General features: G+C 37.7%; 1 protein-coding gene across 2 annotated transcripts; it reads right to left on the bottom strand.

Annotated features, from left to right (window-relative positions):
• Nucleotides 1–487: 487 nt before the first annotated feature.
• On the bottom strand, nt 488–20,817 carry ccdc88aa (coiled-coil domain containing 88Aa). Of its 2 annotated transcripts, XM_052558033.1 has the most exons (27): nt 20,186–20,817; nt 19,092–19,192; nt 17,935–18,040; nt 15,910–15,979; nt 15,078–15,136; nt 14,853–14,936; nt 14,339–14,479; nt 13,919–14,085; nt 12,466–12,547; nt 12,101–12,259; nt 11,729–11,875; nt 11,468–11,609; nt 10,634–11,280; nt 10,420–10,547; nt 10,164–10,305; nt 9,880–10,038; nt 9,480–9,641; nt 8,732–9,009; nt 8,430–8,573; nt 7,059–7,245; nt 6,705–6,850; nt 5,090–5,182; nt 4,769–4,992; nt 3,715–3,798; nt 3,253–3,432; nt 2,586–2,651; nt 488–1,823 (listed from the first exon to the last, which is right to left on the bottom strand). In XM_052558033.1, the coding sequence occupies exons 1-27, from the start codon at nt 20,243–20,245 to the stop codon at nt 1,156–1,158; spliced, it is 4,626 nt and encodes a 1,541-aa protein (XP_052413993.1). In that variant the 5' UTR covers nt 20,246–20,817; the 3' UTR covers nt 488–1,155. The 2 variants fall into 2 exon arrangements, with proteins under 2 accessions (XP_052413993.1, XP_052413994.1); XM_052558034.1 differs by lacking the exons at nt 3,253–3,432; nt 3,715–3,798 and having other exon boundaries at nt 20,186–20,813.
• Between the last annotated feature and the right edge of the window lie 588 nt (nt 20,818–21,405).

Raw genomic sequence — 21,405 nt, 5'->3', positions numbered from 1 at the left:
ATGCTCAATAGATTATTTATACTTGTATTTCTAACTAACCATATGTACATGCATATCTCTGCTGTGCACATGCGTATTGTAGTGGAACTTCACAAAGACAAAGCTCTTGTCCGTGCAAGCGTACTTTATTATGTAATTTTTGCATGCTTTTAACGTATTTTTGTTATTTAATTAAACATTCTTTTTCAAATTGTTCGAAAATGTCTGTAAATATGATGGCGCGTGGTACCCGTTACTTTTCTCAGCGATTGTCAGGATGAACCAATTACAGTTTTTTGCTTAGTGGAGGAAATCGTTGTTGATCACACGAGTGGATATCTATTTGTACTTAAGATGCAATTAAAATGTTAAATTAATACATTTAGACGATTACCTTGTAGTGTTCAAATGTCTACTATATATCAGACAACGTCCTGAAATTTCAATTAATGAAAATTTCAACTGAGCCACCAAAATCATTAAAAACCACATTGTCCGAGGCTTTTTTATTCAAAATCGTCTTTTTTTATTTATATTTCAAACCTGCTTACAAATAGGAAACATGAGCACAAACCAGCACAACAAACAAACTAGGAGGTTGTATTACGTTAGAAGGAAAACATGATGAAACTTAAGCAACAAGGATATTTACTGGTTTTTAACAAACACAAGGTGCATTTCCAGTTAAAAATACTGCTCTTCAATACTGCAAAAAGGAAAAGAACTGTAATATACAGTAGTTGGGACAAATGAACCACAGAAGTTTTGATGCTACATGCTCAGAGGGACACTTGTATTTCATTTTCTATTTCAGATTTAACCTTCATGCATGAAATCAAAAAACAAACAAAACAAAAACACATGGGATTAGTTACCACACAGGTTAAAATGCAAACAAAAAAGATTAAGAGACAAAATATGGATTGATGTGGAAAAAAACTACATGTGTCACCCAAGATATTTTAAAGACCATAGTTAAGGGTTGTTCAAGGATGAGGATTGTTTTTTTGGGGGCTTCCTGACTGATTATGCCTGAATTAACCTCAGAGATGGCATAATCATAAGGCATAGTTGCCTTTACATGGTTAGAATAAGATGGTTGTATTTATATGATTCTGGTATGATTTCAGTAAAGGGGTTTACATAGAACCTTTTCTAACTGGTATCATTTCAGCTTCACTCACTGAAAATTGTGTTTGTGAAGACCGAATCAATGGTGAATGGTGAACCAAAAAGCTGTTGTGGTTTGTGGTCTTTCTCTTCCACGTCAGGGCTTTCTTTTAAAACCTCATCACTAGGGTCAGGCTGAGGTTCAGCACAGTTCTTACTTGACAGAGCTCCCACTGACTTCACTGACATAGTGCTGTGGACACTAGCACGTCGACTGTTGCCCTCTGACGTTGAGATGACACAGCTGGCCCGGGGCAGAGTTGACGGAGCCTGGCCTGTTTTAGGGCTTCGCATCGGCGTGGCAAAGCAGTTCAAACAGCCCGATATGGAGGAGGCCTTCCCCTGCATCTCAAGAGTAGGTTTAGACTCTGTACTTTGCACACTATGAGTTTTATACAGTCCAATGCTTGCTTTGTCCAGCTTTTGGGTTGAACGCTCTCCAGTGGATCTGCCACTGCTGGTTCTGCGTACTCCACTCCCTGAGGAGCTGTAGCCCTGTCTGAGATCCGCGTGGCTGGGTCGGGCTGGGGAAGGGGAGTCATTGAACCGTTGCCGGCTGGACGAGATAGGATCTGGAAGGGGGCTGCTATCACTGGACCAGGCCTCGTTCTCCAGGCTTAAGTTGAACTCGCCACTGCTCGCGCTTGGGGCACGACTCGATTTGCCATTCAGGCCTGGTGAAAATTTCAATTAGTTCACTTCCAGAATGACATTTTTTTTTCTGATAATTTACTCACTCCAATGTCATCCAAGATCCAAGTCTTTCTTTCTTCACTTCACTTTTTTGAGCAAAACATTTTTCTCTATGTAGTGGACTTTAATGGCGGCCAATGGGTTGAAGGTCCAAATAACAGTTTCAATGCAGCTTCAAAGGGCTCCACACGATCTCAGCTGAGGAATAAGCGTCTTATCTAGTGAAACGATCAGTAACTTTCTAAGAAAAATACTTTATAAGAACAAATTTATAAGAAGAACTTACCACGCGTGAACTTTCCAGCATGATTACCCAATGTGTGAAGATGCGCATTGCAGAGCTAGTGCAAGATGAGCATGTGGTTAAAAAGAATACACATTTAAATTTTTCTTAGAAAAAGACGACTTGTTTCACTAGATAAGACCCTTATCCCTCAGCTGGGATCGTGTTTAGCCCTTTGAAGCTGTACTGAAACTGCAATTTAGACCTTCAACCCATTGCCCACCATTGAAGTCCACTATATGGAGAAAATTCCTGGATTTTTTCCCCCAAAAAATAAAAATAAGTAATAATAATAATTTCTTTGCGACTGAAGAAATAAAGGCATGAATTTGAGAGGATCTTGGATGACACGGGAGTGAGTAAATAATCAGGAAATTTTCATTGTAGTGAACTTCTCCTTCAACAGATCAACAGGATCATGCATCACTCTGAGATGTGTATTCTACAATCAAATTCTTACCGTTATCTTGGCCTTCAGTGCCATTTGCTAGCCTTGGTGGAGTTGTGTCTCCTTGGAAATCTTTACCTTGAAGGAAAAAATGTGTAAACAGTTAGTTAGATAATCTAGATACACACTGTATTCCAGTTATTATTTGAGACAGACGTATCAATGGTGGATGAATACTAATAAGACATTTATTTTGCAAAGCAGCAAAGCATAGAAATGGTGCTTGCCCATGCGAAAGTTGTGGGCGCAATACAAAGTTATTGGTTGGCAGAATGTTTATTTGCGGTTGTTAAGGTGAGTGGCTTTCTAGATGTTGCCAGGGTACTTTGCTGGTTGGTTGCCGGGGCATTTCTATGCACTTCCTAAAATGTGCATCTCAGTTTACATAATTGTGCACTATTCTATGCCCTACAAGGTTGAGTGCATTAAGTAAATCGTATATAAGTGTATAGGGTATAGTGTGACATTTGGGACACAAATTTTGTGTTTCTTAGCCTGTTGTTGTGTTCTGGATTCCCAAGGTGTTGCTATGCAGTGTTCTGCTTGGTTTTTATATTACAGTATATATCTTTATAGTTGCTATAGTTTTCTGGGTTTGTCATGTTTCTAAGGTCTTATGGATGGTAGGATCCAAAAAACAGGACAGATAAACGTAATAATGTGCATTCTGACCTAGTACCTTGATCACAGATTATTGAATGATTGTCTATGGAAGAGTAGTGATGAAATAATGATGATGATGTGGAGTGTTTTTTTGAAATGGCAGTGGTGTGCTGCTTTATTTGCTCTTCTGGCTGATCTTCCAGCTTCCCAGAGTCCTCATCCAAACATCCCTCTGACTGCAGCAGGTCATTCATGGCTGAGATGGAACGTGACAAGACATGAAGATGACATGAGATGAGTTTTATGGGGCTCAAAGGCGAGGCAGCATTTGTCTTGAGGGAGTTCAAGCATTTATCTTCCATTATCATTTTCACTGAAGAATAAAAAGCATTGATTTACTTCGAAAATGATTAAAAACAGTTTTGCTTATATTTTAGCTCTAATGGCTGATGATTGTTAATCTATTCATGTATTCAAATAAAAAGCACTGAAAGTGAAGGCACAGCTGTTACAGGAAAGGCAGGATGTGAGGTCTTACACAGAGATCGGCGGAAGAGAGACTTGGCTTTGTCTTTATCCTTTGGTTTGTTACGCTTAACATGAAACATTTTCAGGGTGCTGACTTGATCACCACAATGGAAAATATGAAGACAGGAAATGAGGGAGGAAAAAACATGACAATAAGAAGGTTTGTGAAAGAAGAAAATTCTTCTGAAGGAAAGAACATGAAAAAAATCACAAAACAACCAGAGACACATACAGTACATCACTCTTCTTTCTTTGCTACCTACTTGTAATTTTAAGACATTTTGCTAAATTATATGATTTTATGGCACATGTATTTCTTGTTTTAAAGAGGCCATTTCATTTTTGAAATATTACATATCTTTTATTTTTATTTTGCTTTAAACCACATTGATTTGCATTGTTTGACTGAATTTCAGATCAGAATTCAGAGTTCTGAAAATTCTCTTTTATCTCAAGCAACATTTAATTCCTCATGATATGACTCCTTTAAAAACATAAGAAATATTGGTTACACTTTTAAAGATGTCCTTGTTACATTGTAATTATTTATTAAAGTACAGAGTAATATTAATTAAGTACCTGAACTTACTAAAAGGTTAGGATTAGGGTTACTTGCATGCAATTATGCATAACTTATTGCTTTTATAATAGTAAGTACATGCAACACGTGTAACAAGGACAACTTAAAATAAAGTGTTACTGAAATATTATGTGCAAAAGAACGGAGGACCAAAACAGATAACAGACTTCACATAAATCAGGAAACATAGGTCAAATAAGTGTTTATTTTCAAGAACTGAACTCTTCTTTTAGTTTTCTGTGGCAGGTTTGCTTAGGGCAGAATTTGAGGAGTTTTCTAATCAGCAGAGGTGAATTACTATAATATCTATCCTTTGCTTGGGCACCCCATGACAGTCGTCTGCCACAAATTGTTCCGTTCTCCTTCTCATGACCTTGGGATGTTGGGATGAAGGGTTTGCTGCTGACCGAGTGGCTTGTTTCTGGATGTTCCTGGCTGGAATGGCTGGACTGTGACAGTTTCATGTAACTGAGGTTATACTCACTGCTGCTCCTCTTAGGGGACACGGTGTCACCATTAAGGGAGTTGGAAGCAGATTCCTCAGAGCCCTGGGAACCCACAGAGGAGCCGTTGTCATTGCAGCGCAGGTCATCCAGACCCTCGCATGACTCGGAGCGGAGCTGGGGAGATGAGGAACGAACATGCTCCTGATCTCGAGTCCTCGTCTTTATCAACTTCCTCATCTTCAGCGTTATCCAGTTACCCCGTCTACATTGATAAAGTGTTGAAGACAGAAATTATGATGAATTAACATTGGATCTGGATTGTTTTATGTAAAAAGCTTCATCACGTCATGAGATGGTACCTGCGTGGTGGTGATGGGTCATAGAACTTGTACTGATCCATGATTTTCTCTTCCAGCTTTTCCTTCTGCCTTCTGAGTTCATTCAGTTTGTCTCTGTCAAAAATAACATTACAGTTAGTCTAGAGCTTACATGTCTAGAGCTTGATGTACCATCAATTTCAATTTCAAGTTTATTTTATTTCATGTAACAAGTTTTTTTATGGTTTTAGTTTTAGTTAACTATACTGATTTTTCAAAGATAAAAAAAGAAAAGGGTTGATGAAGGTGAACTCTTTTGATTTTAAGTTGCTTTAGCTTATTGTAATGCTCATTTTGTCTAATTAGAAAGGAAAATGCCACCTTTTTTTCATATTTGTAATAATAAAAACTCCATAATCATCGGGAAGAAGGAGGCGGGAACCGGCGGACAATCAAAACATTTTAATAATTCAAAATAAACACAAAACAAATAAAAAGCAAACATCAACTAAAGCCCAGGCCTGGTCCTCTCTCGTCCTTCACTGTCGTCGCTCCAGTTTTATATCCTTCCATCTCCTCGGTGGGTCTCGAGACTGGTGGGTCGAACAGGTGTAGCTCATCTCCGATCACTACACCGGCCTCGCTCCTCCCACGTCCCTCGGCCCCGCCCCACTCGTCACAATATTCAACTAGGTTCTTCCCTCAACTTAGAAGAGTTGATATGTACCTCTCCCATCTCAGTGCGTGCACTCAATTGCTGTAGCGCATGGCATCACTGTGTTAGCGTTTAGCTTAGCAACATTCATTCCTTAGGGTCAGGAGTGATGATATCACTGTGAAGTGCTCTTCCACCATACATTATAGTTATAATTTTTTATCTGCTTAGAGAATCTGCATGTTTTATTTTGTGTCACCATGCTTACTTGTGTAACTACTCATGTTACCATCTTTAAATAGGGAAAACATGGAAGAATTAGGTGGCTTCTAAATTCATCCCTGTTTGGATCCTAAGGAATGAATGGTCCTAAGCTAAACGCTAGCATAGTGGTGCCGTGCACTACAGCGACTGAGTGCACGCACTGAGATGGGAGAGGTACGTATCAACTCGTCTAAATTGAGGGAAGAAAATAGAGGAATATGGTAAAACGGTGGCGTTTGAAGCCCCAGTTCTTTAGCTAAAAGACCGCTTTTTCTTCATTTCTCAGATTTTGCATCCAGTTATATAACTTATTATAGAAAAAAATACCAAAAAAAAGTACACAGCACAAAACAAATAGTAGGCAGCACACATCATGTTAATTTGCAGGTCAGCTAATATTTAATGTTGACTGGGTTATGTTTTTTAACCTAGTTTTCCTCATGGTTTTCGAGGATAAGGGAATGTCGAAGAACCTTCCCATGTTGGCATCTATGTAATTTGATTGGCTTCAACCAAGCAGCAGATAAATTTGTGCTACATTTCTGCACAGACATTGATGTCAGCAGCTAAAGATATGGGAATTGTTTTTCTTCCCTTCAGTAATTTATTTGTTGTGTTATCCTAACTATGCATAGATAACTTTGGTGATCAATCATAAAGTGAGAACCACTGCTTTGCAGATTTTTCTGAATATTATTATGCTTTCTATGCTGCATAGACAAAACAAATGTCTCTCACATATATTGCCTCTGCTCCACATGGAACAAGTCCTTGCTTTCTATGGTCTGATCTAGCAGGGTTCGGTTCTGCAGCATCAGGTTCTGGATCTGGTCCAGCAAGTGACGGTTCTCTTCCTCCAAGTTCGCCTTCAGCTGGGTCAGCAACTGAACGGAAGCACAAAAGAAGGCGATTCATCATGAACTTACAGTATTTAATTAGTAGTTTTGTTTGAAATACAACCAAGTTCAAGTTCCAAGTTCTTTCTACCAGTATTAACCAGCATGAATGATGACATGATCTGCAGATGTGTAAAAGATGGAAGTAAAATCTTCCAAAGAACATTCTGCTCTGATTGAGTGAACTGCTGCGCACCTCACACTGGTTGGCCAGTTTAATGCTGGTGATTTCCAGCTGCTGGTTCTGCTCCTTGAGTTTGGACAGCTCTGACTCCAGCTGTGTCTGCTCCAGTTTGCAGGAGTTCAACTGGCTCTTTATGCTCTTTTGCTCAACTTGAAGATCCTCATTCTCTGCCAGCAGCTTCTGGTAGGTTTGATTCAGCCTGGGAGGGGGATAAAGCAGTGTTTCAAAGATGTGAAACCCTTTTTTTCTATTCATATATTATACAATCTAATATTTGTTTCCCTGGACCACAAAACCAGTCTTAAGGTGCTGGGGTATATTTTTGACAATGACCAAAAATATACATTGTATGAGACAAAATTATAGATTTTTCTTTTATAACAAAAATCATTAGGATATTAAGTAAAGATCATGTTCCATGAAGATATTTTGTAAATTTCCTACCGTAAATATACCAAAACTGAATTTTTTATAGTAATATGCATAGCTAAGAATTCATTTGGACAATTTTAAAAATACTTTTCTCAGTTTTTAGATCTTTTTGCACCCATTTTTGCATAGTTGTATGGTTTTGTGGTCACATTTATATATGAAGGTAATTATATTACTGTAGATTAACACTAGCTCTAAAATAGAATGTTTGCAATTTTACACCGAAAATCCTTTATGTACATTGGTGTTCCCTGTCCAAAATGACTGCCCTTTTAAAATCTGCTCGTGAATTTCTCATTATGCTATATATTATCCCCAAATCTTGGATTCTATCTTTTTGTCAACTTGTTTTCTTTCAATCAATACAGGTTTTGTGATTCCTTTTGGAAATGACTGAAGAGCTATGCAGCTTCTTATTTATTTATTTTTTTTTAGAAAATAAAAAAGCATTATTTGTGGATAACTCTGGCAATGTTCACTCAAAAACTGATGTGAGTAAACTCAGATAAATGAGGCCTGCAATCAATCAATTCCAGAAAGAAATAGTACAACTTTGCTAACTGAAATAAAACAAATTGATAAAAAAGACTGAATTCAGTATTTAATAATAATATAGCAAAATAAAAATTTTTATAAGCAATATTTTGTAGGCTAGTCTGGTAACACCCGTAAAAGTGTAAGATTTTTTAAAATGCAAAATAAAAAAAAAATTATCCAGATTTAGGAGGGAAACTGTTATAACCTGTGTAAGTAAAGTCAGTAAGTTTTGGTCCAATGCGATAACACTGACCAGCATTTTAGGGAAAAAGAAATGCCTCTTCAGGTCATGATCATGAGGGTTAAACATAATCGAGTCCCTTTACCCTCAGCGTTACAGCTGTTTTCTGTTCCGTTTTCTGTACTGAACACCAAGGAATCAAACTAAAATATTTAAACGCACACAACACTGACCAGTCTTTCTCATCTCGGAGTCTTTGGCACTCTGCGGTTGTGCTCCTGCTTGTGCATATCTCATTCTGCATCTTCTGCTGTTCTTCTCTGAGAGCTCTCTCTAAGCCCTCCAGCTGAGCGCGCTGCTGAAGTAGCGTGTTATACCTGGAATCAGGCAGACATGAACAGTGTCATGGTTTAATAGTGCTTGTCTAAAGCAGCACATATATAACACACATGTGGTATTACATCACTACACAGATAATCATCATCTTGTAAAATCATCATCTTGTAAAAACTAATCTTATTGTGTATGTACTGACCTGTCCTCCAGTGATCTGTGCTCTATCTCCAGGGTTCGGTGACTGTTCTCCATCGTGGAGTACCTGTGAGAGAGCACCTCCAGCTCTGCTGCCTGTCTCTCATGCAGGACGCTCAGTCTCTCATGATCCCGGAGAAGAAGCTCATTAACGGTGCGCAGATCTTCTCTCTCCCGTATCGCGGCCTCCCTCTCACCCTCCGAACTCTGCCGTCCCCGCTGTAGCTGGGCATTATGAGCCATCAGAGAGGAATTCTGGGAAGTAACAGTGGACTTCTCTACCTAAGAGAAAATGAGGATTCATTAGAAAGAAGGAAATGAACATGAAATGGATCCAAAAGTGACGTTTCAAACATTACAAAAGATTTATTTTTCAAATGAATGCTGTTCTTTTTATCAAGAATCCTAAAAACTCAATTTAGCATGGTTTCCACAAAAGTATTAAAGAGCCCGGCTGTTTTCAATATTTTGTCTTTGAGGGATCAAATGACACTGAAGATTGGAATAACAGCAGCTGGAATAACTTACATTTTAAAGTATTTTAAAATAGGAGATAGTTATATAATAATATTATTTCACAATTTATCTTCTAGTGTATTTTTGATAAAAATAAATGCAGCATTAGTGAACCTAAGGAACTTTCTCTAACCACACCCAAACTATGTACATGCAACTATTATATTTTAGAATACCAATATGTGCAATATTAGCAGTTCAATTAAGGCTATAGCTTTTAGTTTAATGTGACTTACCTGCAGTTGTGCATTGTGTGTCTGCAGTGCTGTGTTGCTTTCCTGCAACGAAGCCGTCTGCTGCTGTAATGCAATTATTTGTGCCTGCAACCCATCTGACTGCACCTGCAATGTCTGCAGTTGTGTTTGCAATGACTGTTTCTCAGCCTGCAAAGTTGCATTCTGCATAAGAAAAACCAAAGTCATAGATGGCCGATTTCTGTAGCTCAACTAGTACAGCATGATGTTTACAATGGTGTGAGTCTGACTCCCAAACTTTCATTAACTGACAAAAAATGGAGGTCTTTAACACAGCTTAAATTAATAAGATGCGTAGCAGGAATAAAACATTATTTCATGCTAAAATTCCCCCTCAAGTATTTAAACAGATTGTTGACACTGGGTCCTTCATGAGACTCACATTTCTCTCCACCTCAATGAGTCGGTCCTTGAGCTTAAGCAATGCCCACGTGGCCTCCTGACTCTCTCGGTGCCATGTCCTCTCTGGTGGAGAACACTGTCCTGCCTCTGCCTTTTCTTCCTCATCCCTCTGAAGCAATGCCTCATAGTTCTGTTTGACCTGCAAAAAAATCATATGTATAAAGAAAATCATGTCACAGTCTATGTATAGACTGTTTTGGTCTTTCCCTATTCAAGTATGACTACCAAGTAAACTATCTTGCTTTGGACCTGGCTCCTACTCACAGTTTTAAGATCCTGTCGCAACTGCTGGTTTATCTTGGCTGATTCTTGCAGACGGGCCTCGAGGGCAGCCATTCTCTCTTTTTTAATCTTCAGGGATTTCATTAGAGAAGACTCTAGCTCTGACTCCAACTGCTTACACTGACTGAGAGCGGAGTGACAGAGACAAAGAAAAAGGTGGTCATTCGACATTAAGGAATTTGATATTTAAAAGGATCACCTTGGGCTTCTCTGAATGTAGAAGTGAACGTCTGCATACCTCTGGTCTCCAGCCTCGGGATCTCCCATCCGTGTCTCCTGGTTTAACCTCATCCTCTCTAGTTCATATGTCAATTTCTCAAGATCAGATTCTTTCTGTTGCAATTTCAACCTCTGGTCCAGCAGCTCCTGGAGCGGAAAACAGTAAATTTGAGAAAAATAAGAGAATATTGAGAAAGTGTAATAATCTACAAAGCATTCGCTGTAGTGATAACCTCTCTTATGGTCATCAACATCCTCTTGTCCACTTCAGCCTGATGAATCAGCTCCTGGTTCTCCTTCTCAAGCTCTTTGTTCTTAGAACGGGATTCACTAAAATAGTTAGTCTTTTTAACCAGGGTACGGTTCTCCTTCTCAAGAACCACCATCTTCAGGTTGCTGCTATCCAAGGAGGCCTCCTGGATCTTCACTTGCTTCCGCAATATCCGGTTCTCCTTCTCCAGACAACTCCTATCTTCCTCCAGATGTCCGTTCTCATGCACTAGACCTTGGTTTTCTATGTCTACTTGTCCTTGGTTTTGGTTGAAACTGACTTGAGGCCTATGGTTCTCAGTGTCCAATTCATGGAGCTCTACATCAAGGCAATGAAGATTGCCGTTAATACTTTCCAGAGATGCATGAAGGTGTTCTGTGTCAAGGGACTGATTGCTGGTCTTAATGATTATTCGGTCATTGTGCATGTTGGCATATGCTGGAGTAGATTTATCCTCAAAATGTTTGGATTCAGAGGTAAACTCATGCAATGGATGACTGGTTCCTTTAAGTTTTTCCAGGGTCTTCAACAACCTCTGGTTCTCCTTCTCCAGTTTTAGCAACCTGCTACACGTCTTTTCAGTTACCTCTTGGCCCAAAGACTTCAGCTCTACAACAATAGACACATTTTAGGTTTATTCAAGTCTACAGTTTTTTGCAAGCTACTGTGTGCTTCTATGTAACAGCAACATCTTGGTTTGGAGTAACATAGGGTCTTATTCAATGGTACAATGGTCCACGATCATCACATTTTTAAGATGCCATGTCAAGTTGCCAGTGCTAATGTTTATATATACCTGAATTCTGCTGAGGGTTCTTTGCAAGTTCTAGCTCCCAGCCCAAACGTTGTGATTCTTCCATACTCCTTTTCTGAGAGAGCTCCAGGATAACGTTCCTTTCCAGCAGCTCCTCTATTTGTCTTCTGTCCACAGTTCTTTCCTAAAACACATTAGACAACTGAGTCAAGCAGATAAAAATAATAATTTGGAATGGCAAGAACAGAAAATGGAACATATTGTGGCAGATCCATTTCATGGAAATCATGTCTTCTTCCTCACCTCCTCCATGTCATGAAGTTTTGATTCTAGTAGGATGTTGTGTTTCTCCAGGTGGTGCAGTTTGTCAGATCGTGCTTTGACACTCTGAAGCTCTTCCTCCAGCATGGCCTTACTTTCCATCAACACCTGATTATCCTCCTTCAGCTCCTGTTAACGGCAAAAATCCACATACACTAGAGGCTTGGGGACAGTAAGTAACTTAAATAAATGCTCTTTTTAAGAACTTTACATTCATCAAAGAATTCTGATTGTTCAAATAATTCTATTTTTTAAGCACCAAATCAGCATATTAGAAGGATTTCTGAAGGATCATACCAACCCCAAACTTCTGAATGGTACCGTATGCACACATAAACATCGCTCTTTACACACCTCCAGTTTGACTTTGTAAAAGTTCATGTTGTGAAGTTTATCTCGAAAGCGAGCCACTTCACTCTCCAGTTTGTCTGCTCGGATGGCTCTTTCTTTCATTGCATCCAGCTCATCACGGTACATCCTGGCTGCTCGTGCATCTGTCAACAGCTGCATGTTCTGACCACGGACAAAAGTAGACGGCATAGAAAGAGCAAGGAAGAAAAAAACTAACTTTAAAATAAAAACCCTAGCCATTTAATAACAAATATTACTTTATCTTTTGAAAATTAAAGTTCTGAAGTTGGGCAGTAAGGAAAATATAAATTGCAACAAAGGTGAATGTTCATAGTTGGAGCTTTAGATCAGACATTTCTTTTTAGTACCTCTTGCTGAAGTCTTTTAAGCTCCGCCTCCACATTGTCCAGGTCCTGCCTGCAGTCTAAGAGCTGTTCACTTTTCTCCTCTCTGTTGCGACACAGGAAACAGATGTTCGGAAGATTTAAAGATTCAATAATCACACTGGTTCACAGGAGTGATTAACATCTAATCACTCAATCAGAGAAGAACAGGCAAGTACAAAACTGCACACCTAAATATGTGTGCGCATAAGTACATGCAAATCTAACCAATGCTAGCGTGTATACAAGCCAAGCAAGAGGCACCTATCGATAGCCAAAGAGAAAAAAATATTGATGAAAATACCGATGAACAGAACCTTCAACTTTGAGAAATCACGAAAAAAAAAAAATCACCAAAAACAGAAAGTTATTTTAAATTCTCTTTTCTGCATAGTGCTCCGTGTTTTTGTATGGTTATGACAAAAGTCAATTGGATTTTTCACATCAAGTCAGTCTATCATATTTATAAAGATATTAAATAATGTTTAAATTAAATTAATATTTTCATTTATTGTAAAGGTATACCAGAAAGTTAGTATAATCACCTAAAAATTGTTGTGTCATTGATTTTCCAAACTCGGTTATTTCATAGCTCAGTATGCCATTGCAAAATTAATCTGACTTTTGACTAAACTGAAGTCTACTTCCTATAAATGATGATCGAAAAACATCACATATTCACTTTGAAACACTGAGAAAGCTGTACTGTTTTTGGTCAGACATTAACACTCGATTGCTGCTGGAGAATACATCCAACATAGAAGTTCAAGAGTGCAGCAGTGTGAGCAGAACTGTACAGCGGGTTTGTGGATGGATGGAAAAAATTGATGGATAGAAGGCTGGATGGGTGGAAACGAGGGGGGTTGACTGTCTGTAGCATTACACTAAGAGGATCAAAGTGGGTCAGCAGAATAAGGACGGACCCTGCACTGTGCCAGGGTCTATTTAATCTGGGACAAGCTTCCTACAGACATTTTACCGTAACCAGAGAACCAGCTACCACAGGTTAATCAGTGAAGCTTTATTAATTAGCAAATAAATAAATCAACGAAAAATAAGATAATGTACTCGTAGTGCAAGTGATTATTAATTGCATAAAGAATTTTGAAGGTATATATTTTTTTGGACACTGGAATATTATAAGCTTTCAATGTTAATTTAAAAATAAAAATGCTCAATCGTGAATGTTGACGAATGCAGACATGGCTGCAATTATCTTGTCTATCACTAACAGTTATAGACCCCATAAAATGTCTTGATAAAAGTGCAGTTTCCTTTCCCGTGTTGACATATTTCCTATTGAAACAGGAAGTTACAGTCATGAACCATGATTTTCTGCTTGCTAAAAAGATTGCAATCATATACTCATATAAACAGTTTGATCATACGTCATATCTATGCATGTGTAGGTCATTTTATTGTGTGTGCATTTGCTCACAGCTCCTGTCTGAGGCGTTTGATCTTGGCTTTAGCATCCGTCAGCTCTAGTGCCAGATGCTGCTGGGATAAAGGGAGCCGGCTGCTGGCCGACTCTGTGAGGGAGGAGTCCTCACCAAACACTACACACGTTCTCATCTCGTTCCCCTGCATCAGCTCCACCGTGGCCTACCAGCAGAGAAAGAGAGAGGGGGTCAGACAACAGAATCAATTAGTTAGCCAACTAAACTGTTTTGGCTTCACACAATAACCATTTAAAGTCGAATGCAGAGGCTGTTTATTTTTTTATGCACCGGCTAATATTTATTTCCCTTCATACTGCAGCCAAGCACACTAAACCGTTTTGAAACCGAATGACCATCTCCTAGAAAAGTGGGGAAGAGTATGAATTTTGAAATTTCTAAATGACTTTTGACGATACCTCAAACTGGCGGTCTCGCTGGTCCACTAACATTTTGAGGTTAATGCTCATACTTCTGCAGAGATTTTCCCATTCCTCCGGACACAGACCCTCCATCTCCATCCAATGCAGATCAAACACGTTCTCCTGACAATGAGTCACCTGGAGTGCAAAAACATGTCTCAGTCAGCAGTTTGTATAGCTTTATAAAAGTCCAGCATTTTGTGTCATCTACCTACTGCTCAATTCAAAACACCTCCTGGCAAGAAAGTACATAATAGATAATAGAAGCTACATGCTGCTGACAATCTGCAAACAAAGGGGTTTCTTATTACTTATTATGTATTATCTTGTTAAGTTATTAAGACACTCATTATGCCTGTAGGTGTCTTCTTTCAGGCAGACATGATTTTAATCAGTTCTCCCTGAGAAGTCCAATCAAAAATAATTACTAAACGACTATACAGATAATCAGCCAGCCCATATGTGTCACATTTGCCAAGCAATTATGTCTCTTGTTGTTTTTTTCCAGTACCTCTTGGATATGAGCTGCGATTGCTGCTTTTGTGTCAAAATCAAGACTTTGTATCTTCTCGATATACTCCTCTTTTCTTTCACACTGAAAACAGCAACAGAGAGTTTTAGGTCTGCATATTAGTAGAGGCATCTTCTTCATTTTGATGAAAATGTACAATGAAAAAAAAAAGAAAAGTAAAGTGCTCGGTTTAAAAGAATCTATGTGCACACAGTGACATATTACCTGCACTGAACAGCCAAGTAACAGTAGCAGCAACTTCCTGATCTCTTCTAGACCTTCCTCTAGAAAACAAAAATGTTTCATTAGTCAAAACAAATGCTTTATAATGGATTAGAAATTATCCTTAATCTGCTTGATCACAATTATCTGGTTCACTGCAGGATGTCTCTTATGCTCACCAAGGTTGCATTTATTTGATCAAAAATACAGCGATATTGTGAAATATTATTTCACTTGAAAATAACTGTTTTGTATTTGAATATATTTTGAGATGTAATTTATTCCTGTGATGCAAAGCTGAATCCTAAGCATCATTACTCCAGCATTCAGTATCATATGAATGATTTTTTTTTTTTTTCAAGATTATTTAATGAACAAAAAGCATTTATTTAAAATAGAAATCAATTGTAACAAATGTCTTTACTGTCGATAAATTTAGCTGAATAACAGTTTTCACAAGGACAAAAAAAAATCTTAGAGACCCCAGACTTTTGCACGGTAGCATACTTGGATGAGGGACATACTGTCATTCAAAACAAATGTTTATCAATATGCACACTTTTTATGCTGAAGAAATATATCACAGATATCAAGATATTGTATTATAATTACAACTCCTGAAACAATAAGCGCAAACTTCCCAGAAGGACATGAAGGTAAGGACTGGGAGGGATAGGACAGTATTTTATAGCAGAAGGTAAAATAAAAATTCACACAGCAGCTTTATTCTTTCTTTAAGAGCTCCTGACGGATTGCTCATGTGCACATCATTAGATTGAAGCCTCTGGAACTATTCTTCACAGAATCAGTTTTATTTTTAAAAGAGCTGACGTACCACAGAGCGGGTTCCTGCCCAGCAGCAGAACATTGGGAGGAGGCGTCATAATCAGCTGATGCAGGGTCTCCTGCAGTAAATAAGAGATAAGAGAGAGGAAATATGCAGAATCTTGTCTAAAAATCAGACAATCATAAGTGCAAAAACAACCACAGCTGCCATCAGTTTCTTTGCATTCAACCGTTTTAAGCTGTAAATTACAGGCAGGGCCAGGGACCGGGATAATAGTTCAGAGACGTCTTAAACACTTCAGGAAACATGGGGGATGGTTTAAATCAAGACAATTATTCAACTTTGGAGTGGTGATTCAGATGAACTCCAATGTTGTGGCCACCGTCATCTGCAATTTTATTAATTTCACATTAAAGGACCAATACTGAGGTAATTCAAGAAGTTAGATTACACTACACACACTAAAAGATTTATTAGTCTTTCTCAAAAAGCCACAAAACCAGACAACCTCAGTGTTTGAGAGCATTCATTACAGAGCATTTCAGCTTTAATCAGTATCACAATGTGTACAGTACTATTACTGTAATTATTAAACAGCATTATTTAATAACGTCTCCTTGTGGAAGGCAGATGTCCCAGAAAGTCCAGGACTTTTCAATGTGTAAGTTATACTAAGACAAATCGACAAAGGTATGGGTTGGCTTACTTTGCCTGTCCCTTTTTGTTTTCAGTTTGCTGAATAAGCTAGATCACTGATTGAATGCTCTGAATTTCCTCAGGCTAACAAAACTCAAGGGACGATAAAGACAATTCTGAAGATTCAAGATGCTGAGCACAAACAACTCTTTCACACTATTTTACAATATATTAAAGCGATACTCAACCCCAAAATTAAAATTTTGTCATTAATCACTTAACCCCATCTCATTCCAAACCCGTAAAAGCTTTTTTTGTCTTTGGAACACAATTTAAGATATTTTGGATGAAAACCAGGAGGCTTATTACTGTACAAAAGGTATTCTTGTCGCTTCATAACATTACAGTTGAGCCACTGATGACAGATGGAGTATTCTGACGATGCTTTTCATACTTTTCTGGACCTTGACAGTGTATTTTATTTGGCAGTCTATGGGACAGTCACAAGCCTCTCGGTTTTCATCCAATATATCTTAAATTGTGTTCTGAAGACGAACAAAGCTTTGATGGTTTTGGAACAACATGGGGGTAAGTGATTAATGACACAATTTTCATTTTGGGGTGGAGTAACCCTTTAAAAGTATTTTTATTTATTTTCCCACCTTTGCATGGAATTTAGATTTGCATTTTGAAAATGTGACAAATTAAGGCAACATATGGTCATGGTCTACAATGCCATAATTTCCACCAATTAAACTAGTATAAAATTATTTGGCCATTATTTGGCATGTTTGTTTTTTAGGGCACTTTAATTACTTTGACCACTTTAGCCGGCACCATGAGAGACAGGTCTCATGGGATGTAAAATGGGTCATTTTCCAGCTTTGCTCCGGGCCACTGCTGTTTCCCAGCTACTGATTACACAGATGTTGGCTTGGCGCACTGATATCTAGGCCAGCCTCTTTGAGGGGAGCTTGTAGGTCTGGTGGCGATGCTATTTCCACAAGGACAGATGTGCAGGATGCAGGAACTTTAGGGATTGACTTCAAACCCTGTCCTTACACCCAGACGGCTTCCATTTGGGAATATGCAGAATCATATTATATGTATATATATATATATATATATATATATATATATATATATATATATATATATATATATATATATATATATATATATATATATATAAATAAAAGCATTTAAAAAACTTGATTAAAATTTTTTTTTATTATATATATATATATATATATATATATATATATATATATATATATATATATATATATATATATATATATATATATATATATATATATATATTAATATTTATATTATATTTTATTGTATTTTTTAATCAAGTTTTTTAAATGCTTTTATATATATTTACTTTATTATTATTTATTTATTTATTTATGAATGTTCTCTGTGCCTTACCTGGTAGTATGATTTGATGTGGTAAATGAGAACAGACAGGTTTTGAGCTCTCTGGCCAACGTCATTGTTCACTTTGTTTAAACCCTGAACAGTCCCTTTGGGATTTCTGTGAAAAAAGACATGGACTTACTCCTGAAATATAAAATCAACTCAGCAAGAAGCAACTGAGACGTCTTGTGTCTGAAGACCTGTTCAGTACATTAACCTGGACTAAGGGGCACGAGTAATAATAGCAACAAAACACAATCCATTCATTCATTCCATTTTTTTTCCACATGACTTGATTCCTCAAATAGCCAGCACTAAGGCAGACACAGACAGAGGCAAAAGCAGCAGCAGCATTCAGTTCAGGTCGAGTCTTGAGACTTTAAATCCTCTAGTTCAGCAGCTCAAGGTCCGAGTCCTGACACAGTGACCTGAAACACTGCTGGACCTTGATAACCTTCAGTCTGGGATGTATTCCACACCACCATCAAAAAAATAAATAAAAAAAAATCTAAAATCAAGCTCTAATCCAACAGCCTCCCTGGATCTGTGGGATTACTGTGGCCAGCTTGATACTGTACAGTTTACTACCTCAGCATCTTTACAGATTATTTAGCTTTTGAAAAAACATGTTCTGGGCATGAACTATCCTTTAAATCGCAACGAAATGCATGTTTGGATTTTAACATTTAAATACAGCGATGGATTTTTGTCTGAGATGAAAATAGAATCTGGTGCAAAAACAAGCCACCCATATGCACCCATCCAAATTCTGTCCAGCCGAACAGTTCGACCGACCGACTACAAAGTGTTCCTTCATGATCATGACAAAGCATACAGTGTTTTGGGTCTCCTGCACGGAATGAGTCATTTAAAGCTGAAACACATGCTGTCTACAACACTGCCCGATATTACATGCAAACAACACTGAAGGGTGGTGGTAACTTCACAGTATGGGGTCTGAAATGGGGGCACTCAAATTTGATCACATGTAGAGACAACCTGTGAACTGAAAACTAACTGAGAGAAGCCTTTCAACAATATGCCCTTAAGCAAAGCACTCAACTAGTGATAAATTGCTTTGGATTAATAATTTAGGCTCAACAGTTAATCGAATGCTTACTATGTATTCTGAGTGTTTGGATAATATAACTGTGCAAATAGATACTTACATTTGATTCATGACTTTGTTCAAGAATATGCCATCCACTAATTCAGTGTATTCAGAGAGCATGCTCCCCTCTTTGTCACCTAGTTGACCGAATGTCTTCACCTTTGGAACACAGATATGTAAGAGAAGTTAAAATGGCATTTCATAAAGTGACAGCAGTGTGACACACTCTACTATTAAACAAGCAGTTTTGTGGCATTTGTGAGACTGATACATATCATACTGAGAAACTACTACATGGAATATTCATACTTTTAAGTACTCATTAGTCACAATGGAGGGTGATTTAAAGAAACTGCACAAATATAATCATCAGTGAAGTCCTGGCTGGTCGCCACAATTCACGTGAGTGAATATTTCTTGTGGCAGGTTTATGACCTCTAATAAAGAGATCAGTGCTGGAGACAAACTTTAAAGTCTTGGCTACATAAATATGCTCACCATTATATAGTTTATACTTTCTTGTGACGAAATGCCCCGATCATGGGGAAAGCTGTTACAGTAAATGGAGTAAGCTATCAGAATGGAACCTTCCACTGAAAAAAAGACTATTAAGAAGCTTTTTAGATACATCTTAGTTTTGCCCAAACACTTGAGTTATATACTATCTTCACTCTCTCTCTCTCTCTCTCTCTCTCTCTCTCTCTCTCTCTCTATATATATATATATATATATATATATATATGGGATATCCCACATCAAATTAAATTTATAAAAGTGATTTTATATTCATAGAAATTCTTTTAAATGGAAGTGTCTACTTTAATGTTCCAAATAACTTTTGTGAAAATAAAATGCCAAATTATTGTTAAAATAATGTTCCATCATCAAGTCAAGCATATATATATATATATATATATATATATATATATATATATATATATATATATATATATATATATATATATAATTTTTGACCTACACACACACAATATCTGTTCACATCCTTTTTTTTTTTAAATCTTGATAAAGCCATGACAAACACAGCTTGATCTTCCACAGAGATTACTGGCATGCTAGCTCAGATACTCTGACACATTGATACAATCCGACACGATGTTTGCTTAAAATGCAATGTTAAAAACTGCAACTTACCCAAGTGACAAGAGGGCTGCTCATGAACTGCTCCAATATGACTGGAATCTCACCCTCCATATTAATATTACACGATCAGAGCGACTGAAAGAAACACGCTTTGAATAAACACATCAAATCCATTTCAATCCAGCACTGGTGGTTTACTCTTCTCCATAAGCAGCTGAGCAGAGGAAATCTAGCTGCATCATTGAACAAGGGAAAAATCTGCAGTTCACGGCGATGCGATGCAGGATTTCACGTTCATGTAAGCACGTTCCTCGTCAACAAACTGTTTTCTGTTATTCGATTGAAAATAAACGCAGAATGTTGCCTTTTGAATGTTCCATCAGTAGCCTACTGCAGCATCCTCAGCGCCTCACATCACGCTCAAACTGCAGTGCGCGTGCAGGGTGTTACTTACTAGTGCATGTGAAGTTTTAAAGTAAAACCACCAGCCATTAGAACCCAAATAACACAGGGGTTTAATAACTAAATGCAAACTTGAAACATTTAGTGCACTTTCGTGCTTCCTTCATTGAAGTGAAATATCCCAAAAAGATTTAAGGTCTAATTGAAAAAGTTTTAGTAGGCTAGGTATTTATGTATTTTCCGTCCCACAGCATCCGCCTGATCTGGACAGCAGTAATTCCATGGTAACTGTGGTTTAGTACATCTCTGACCTTAATCTGTTACCATAACAACAGCCGTCAACCCCCTCAATCACCAGTTGAAATATCATAAAAGGCTTATTGAGTGTAATCTGTCCCGGTCTGTGCTTCAAATCGTCACCAATGTGGGTTATGTAGAATAATGATGAATATCCTTGTGCTGAGGGGTGGCCAACATTAAACTGCACTGACAGAGCTATTCGTGTAATTTGGAAAGGTGGTTAACCAGTTAATCTTTGATGTTGATATCTCATAATAAAATAATTAAATAAAATATTAAATAAAATAAAAAATAATATTTGTCAAACTCCCTTAACATATAATGTAAGGCTTTGGCGCCTCCTTGCGGAAGAGTTAAGAACAATAAATTATTTGTTTTAAGCGAGTAATAAGTGACGTGATATACAGCAAAGTATGGTCAGAATTTTCTACACACTCCCAGCGACAAAAAAACATTCTTCTTCTTTTTCTTAATCTTTTGGCGGATTGGCAAAAGCTGATGAATTTGGTGAAGATATGATGATTGATGAAAAGCTTTTTGGTCCCTTTGCACCTCTGTCCTATTCTTTT

This window comes from Carassius gibelio, chromosome B6, assembly GCF_023724105.1.
Source record: "Carassius gibelio isolate Cgi1373 ecotype wild population from Czech Republic chromosome B6, carGib1.2-hapl.c, whole genome shotgun sequence".
Lineage (NCBI taxonomy): Eukaryota > Metazoa > Chordata > Actinopteri > Cypriniformes > Cyprinidae > Carassius > Carassius gibelio.
The sequence above is the reverse complement of the archived record's forward strand: the minus strand, read 5'-3'. Positions and strand labels throughout refer to the sequence as shown.